The sequence below is a fragment of the Dromiciops gliroides genome, chromosome 2, assembly GCF_019393635.1.
Source record: "Dromiciops gliroides isolate mDroGli1 chromosome 2, mDroGli1.pri, whole genome shotgun sequence".
NCBI lineage: Eukaryota > Metazoa > Chordata > Mammalia > Microbiotheria > Microbiotheriidae > Dromiciops > Dromiciops gliroides.
This window is the reverse complement of record NC_057862.1, coordinates 78448058-78454057: the sequence shown is the minus strand read 5'-3', so window position 1 is coordinate 78454057 and position 6000 is coordinate 78448058. Positions and strand designations below refer to the sequence as shown.

General features: G+C 42.1%; 1 protein-coding gene across 1 annotated transcript in view; it reads left to right on the top strand.

The window, feature by feature from the left end:
- The first annotated feature begins 1672 nt into the window (after positions 1-1672).
- The window catches only part of ENTPD1 (ectonucleoside triphosphate diphosphohydrolase 1), a 108436-nt gene continuing 104108 nt past the window's right edge, over positions 1673-6000 (top strand). Inside the window, exon 1 of the mRNA XM_043989759.1 lies at positions 1673-2069. Coding sequence (XP_043845694.1) covers positions 2063-2069 — 7 coding nt within the window. The 5' untranslated portion in view covers positions 1673-2062. The remainder of the gene's footprint in view (positions 2070-6000) is intronic.

Below are 6000 nucleotides of genomic sequence, written 5' to 3'. Positions count from 1 at the left end.
TTGGCCCTGGATTCAGGAGGACCTGAGTTCAAATCCAGCCTCAGACACTTGACACTAGCTGTGTGACCCTGGACAAGTCACTTAACCCTTATTGCCCTACAAAAACAAAAACACATAAAACCAGAGACAATCCTTAGCTTACCCATTCCTAGTTCTAGTCCTCATCACCAGGTATAAAAATAAGTGTAGATATAGATATAGATGTAGGTGTAGGTGTAGGTGTAGGTGTAGGTGTAGGTGTAGATGTAGATGTAGATGTAGATAGATGGATATGTGTGTGTATGTATGTATATACACATGCATATATACATACACACATAAATACACATATATACACCTGTATATGTATATCTACATACATGAACACACATATATGTATATCCACACAAACATTTTTAAAAGCCTTTAGGTGCTAACCCTTAAGCTCACATTTAACATTAGGGTTTAGGCTATTCTAACTATGAAAATTTATCCTCAAAACTTTTGAGCCTTTTAAGAGGGGTAAATGGAAGCTCAAGAAAGGGTGGACTGCTTATACAGGATGGGTGAAAAGTCTTGATGTTTTAATAACTTTTTGAAAATTATTTTTTCTTTATTTTTCACCATTTATGAGATTTGATTTTTCACACACAACATAAATTCATTTCCTATATACATTGTATATGATTCTATGGTATTGTAAATTAAAAACAAAAAATAAAGGAGTTATAAAATATCAAAATGCCTTCCTATCAAATGATTGGTGCAGGAATTGAGAATTCTGCTTCTGACTCATTTGGGTACTCTATCCTTCACATTCATTTTTCTCTGAAAAAAAAAAAAGCCCCCCCCCCCCAGTAACTCGAACTCTACTTGTGTTATTTAACTAAGTTTTTTGAGCATTTTTTCTTCATAAAACAAAGAATTATGATATTTTCAAGAACCACTTCCCAAGTTTGCCCCAGTAAAGTGCTTTACAAATTTTCAAGCACTTTAAGTTGTATTACTTTTTTTGTTGTTACCAACAATAACAACAAAAAAATCCCACATATAAATAGTCATTTCCTCAGCTTAGGGAATCTCCTTTCATCTCTAAGATATAGCACATCCTAGCAAGTTGTCTGAAACACAAAGGTGTGAGCTGCAAGATTGGAACCCGTGTCTTCCCAACTCAAAGCCCAGCAGGCTCTCCACAGCCCTAGGCTGCCTCTCAATACCAGTAGTACGATACTATTGTACTACAATTGTGTTATAGTAACTAATAAAATGATGATAAGAATCATCACTTACACATTCACACACACACACACACACACACACACACACACACACACACACAGAACCCTGAGCCAATCGTGGAAGAGACTCTATAAGTTGACATGTATAAAAATTTGTTCAACATTTTTGCAAAACAATTCATTATGCAAGGCGGGAACCGACGTCCCAGCTGGTTAAATGACTTGCAAATGAGATAGTCCTTGGAGTCTCCAGGACTGCAAGGTCCTGTAGTAGGCGCTTAAAAAGTACTAATTGACAGTTATAAACATGCCAAAAGAGCGAAGCGGCCCCAGATCGTTTCTACCGCCCAGTCCAGCGGCGGTTCTGCTACCCTGAGTTGCCAATAAATTTAAGAAGCAAAGGTTCATTAATTACCCAGCAGGAAAGCTGTCCAGGAGGTCGGAGGGTTTCCCTTCTTCTATCTGACTTCAGATCTGGAATGCGCAAAATTTCTTTGCAAATGACCTTCTTTGACTTCTCTCCCCAAAGAGAGAAGGATGGAACATCATGGACTGCAGATTTCCAAGTAAAAACTACAAATTCCAGGGAGCCTCGGTTTGGCTCTAGGAGATTTTTATCCCCTGGATTCTCCTGAGTCAATTTGTTCTCTCGCGTCAATGAAAAAAGACCCAGGGCGACCCCCAGCTTCCAGGTTCCTCCCGAAACTGATTTAGCCCCTCCCACGAGCCAAAGAGCTGATTATAAGAAGCTAAGTTTTCATGATCACCTCTCACTGAGGCAGAGCGCAGTCCTGCAGCAGCCGAAAACCAAAGAAAGAGGAAGATACGGCCGCTCGTGGCAGCTCATGGAGGGTAAGAGCGAAATGGATTTGACCTGAATCCTACCAACACTCGCCACAATTTCTAAGACCAGTCAGCTTCCCTCCTCTCCTCTCCTTTCCCTCACCACCGTAGAGGAACATTCCCACCCTCTTTCCCTAGAAGGGGAGGCCAGAGAGAACTTTGAGAAACTGCTGAGACAGGGACAGACAGAGACATAAAGACAGACAGAGACACACAGAGAGATAGAGACCCAGAGACAGAGACCCAGAGAAATCGCCGGGGGGGAAGGGAGAGGGGGCAAGAAGGAGTGGGGGGGGGGAGAAAGAAAAGAGAGAGGGAGAGAGAGAGAGAGAGAGAGAGAGAGAGAGAGAGAGAGAGAGAGAGAGAGAGAGAGAGAGAGAGAGAGAGAGATTGAGATTCTGTGTCGTTGTCCTTGCGGCTCTTTCTTCCTCTAGCTAGAGAAGGGCAAAGCTATTTATCAGCAGTTGGCGTTCAGATTGGTTTGTGGAAGGATGGAAGGAATCAGTCTATCTCTGAGCGTGTCTTCAGGCTTTCTTTGCCTGGACCTCCTCTGGGTTTACTGGAAGATGCTGGGCTACTTGTCCCAGGGCTTTGTTTGGTTCTGTTATCTTCTGCGCCGGCATTCTTTCCTATTGTGATGAAATGAGCACCCGTGCCTTCCATGTGGGGAGTTTGCTCTAAGAAGCGGTGGTGGTGATCCGCTCTCACCACGGGACCTATGGCTTTAGTGTCTTGCAAGAGACTGAAAGCTTGGGGGGGGGGGGGGGAAACAGGAAGAGTCACTGCCTTGTAAAAAGCAGAAAGGGCATGTGGGACTCACCATCAGTGATCAGAATTTGGCATAGCGACTTGTCTGAAGAAGGCAGCATGCCATAAGGGCTAGCGAGTGACCCTTCTTGTAGCCACTGTTTTAAGTCATAGAGGGTTTCGATATGCGTTGGTGGAGGGAGTTCTCACACCCAAGAATTCTGCCATAGTTTGAACAGTGGGCAGGGATACCCTAGCGCTCGCTTGCCCTCTCTGTCTCTGTCTCTGTCTCTGTCTCTCCTCCTCCTCTTCTTCCTCCTCTTCTTCTTCTTCCTCCTCCTCCTCCTCTCCTCCTTCTTCTCCTCCTCCTCTTCCACCCCCCCCCCAGGCCAATTGTCAATCAATCAATCAAAATGCCTTTTGTGATCACCTACTAAATGCCTAGCACAGTGCTAGGCTTGGACACAGGATTCGAAGACAAAAGTGAAACTGCCTGCCCTCAAGGAGTTTGCTTTCATTTCTAACAGCACTTTCTAACCAGGGAGCTAGGGAAAATACTAAAGCATTTTAAGTTGTCAGAGAAATTGCATGTATGCCCTTGATCTAGAAGATAATAGGTTGCATCTTAGGTATCTTAGACATTACCTAAAGATAAGTAGTTCACAAGTTTAAATCCTGTAAGGGGAGGAAAGGAAGGATAAAGGAATTTTGCATGTTAAATCACTCTTTTTTTTTCCAGGGCAATGAGGGTTAAGTGACTTGCCCAGGGTCACATAGCTAGTAAGTGTCAAGTGTCTGAGGCCAGATTTGAATTTAGGTCCTCCTGAATCCAGGGCCAGTGCTTTATCTACTGTGCCACCTAGCTGCCCGTGGGTAAAGGAATTTTGAAATAGTTTTACTTACTGCTGGTATAGTGGGTGGAGTATTAGACTTGACCTCAGGAAGAACTGTGTTAAGATTTTCCACTTCAGACATTTGCTGGTTGTGTGACCCTGGGCAAGTCACCTAACCTCTCTGAGCCTTAGTTTCCATATCTGTAAAATGGAGATAATGTACCTATCTCATAGGATTTTTGTGAGGATCAAATGACCTAGTGAATGCAAAGAGTTTTGCAAACCATAAAGTGCTATATAATTGTCAACTGTTATTTATTTTTTTGTTTGTTTTTGGTCGGGTAGTGAGGGTTAAGTGACTTGCCCAGGGTCACACAGCTAGTAAGTGTCAAGTGTCTGAGGCTGGATTTGAACTCAGGTCCTCCTGAATCCAGGACCAGTGCTTTATCCACTGTGCCAGCTAGCTGCCCCCTACTGTTATTTACTTTTAAGTCTATTGTTAACACTATATCTCTAGAGGTCTAGTCATTTTTATTGTGCAGAACACGGAAGAATCGTCAGGGAAAAATCAATAGCAAGTCCCAGAGGTTTTGCAGCAGTTGATTCTTTCTGGGGCATACAGGGAGTGGAGTGGAAAGAATGTTGGTCTTGGACTATATGACTATATGACCCTGTGCAAGTCACTTAAACACACTGGGTCTCAATTTCCTTGTCAGGAAGGCATGGGTTCCAGTTCTGCAGCTCATACCTTTATGTGTCTTTCAGACAAGTTACTACGATATGCTGTCTTAGAGTTGGAAAGAATTTCCCAAGCTGAAGAAATTTTAAGTTATTTACACATATCATTTTTTGTTGTCAACTCTACATACATAGTCTATTTATTTGTGTGTATATTTGTATATATGTTTATACACAAAACTCCATAATCCTAGAGTTATTGTGAAGGAAGTTCCATCTGAATGTGAGTTATTGTATATGCAAAGTATTGGTGTTATTGGAGATATTCCAACCCTTAAGCCTCTCCAAGTACTTTTATACTGTGTCTTTTGAGGTTCATAAAATGATTCTGTAATTTAAGTAGGCAGATATTATTCCCATCTGACAGAATAAGGAAACAGGGGAATAGCGTTTAAGTAGCTTACTCAAGGTCACATAACTAAAAGGCAACAAAACTCTAACCCATAAACAAGGAGTAATAGAGCTGAGCATAGGGAAAATTCTTCTTATTCCTGTCTTAACACTCTTTCCTCCATCCGACAAAGATAAAAGTTTCCCTGACTGACCTTCTCATGGAAACCCTGCCATTACAGTTACAAAGACAATATTTATTTATGAGATAGGGGAAGACTGTCTGAATTCTGAGTCATAGAGCTGGAAGAGATCTTGGAAATTATCAAATCCCAGACCCCTTATTTTGCAGACAAGGAAATAGCTCTAGTAAGATTAAGTTACTTGGCCAAGGTCACACAGGTAGCTGGTGTCAGAGGTAGGCCTGGAACTCACTTCATAGCATTATAGAATTTTTTTTTTGAAAGGCAATGAGGGATAAGTGACTTGCCCAGGGTCACACAGCCAGTAAGTGTCAAGTGCCTGAGGCCAAATTTGAACTCAGGTCCTCCTGAATCCAGGGCCAGTGCTTTATCCACTGTACCACCTAGTTGCCTCCCCCCCCAGAACATTATAGATTTAGTGCTGAAAAGGATCTCAGTGGGGATTTGGTCAAATCATTCAATTTATGGATTCGATGTACAGAGTCACTAGCATTCTTAAGTCCCTACTTATGTGCCAAGAACTGCTCTAAGTATTGGAGATAAAGCAACTTGCCAAAGTCAGAAAATTGGCAAAGCCAAGTTTTGAATTCATTATTTTACTCTAAAACCAGAATGGTTACTCCTGAGTTATACAGTTATCCCTTCCACATCAAGGAGGTTAGGGATAACTGTGCTCCTCATTGCCCCCATCTGGAAAATCCACATAAAATTGTTTGGCCTTCCCTTCAGTACCTGAGAAGACACCAGAAGTTTTTCTTTTTCTTCTGTGGGGTGTTTACAGTACCTTATTGTAAAGTTTGGGTCAAGTATTTGGTCATAGGTTCTATGTTGTCTGTTGGTGTTCACCTGTCATTGGCGATGTCTGCAAAACTCCCCCCAAAATTCCCATTTAATTTCTTACCCCTACCAGAGATATGCTGAAACCTTGATGGGGAAAATCTAGGTGTGGAAGGGATAATTGTACTGTCCTCTGACTTGAAGGCCATTGCTCTGAGCACTATCTGGTCCTTTTATGGAGCTGTACAAATGGGAAAACTCAAGAAATAGGCAATTCACATCCATCTTGCTTGCAATGAACAATGCCCCTTG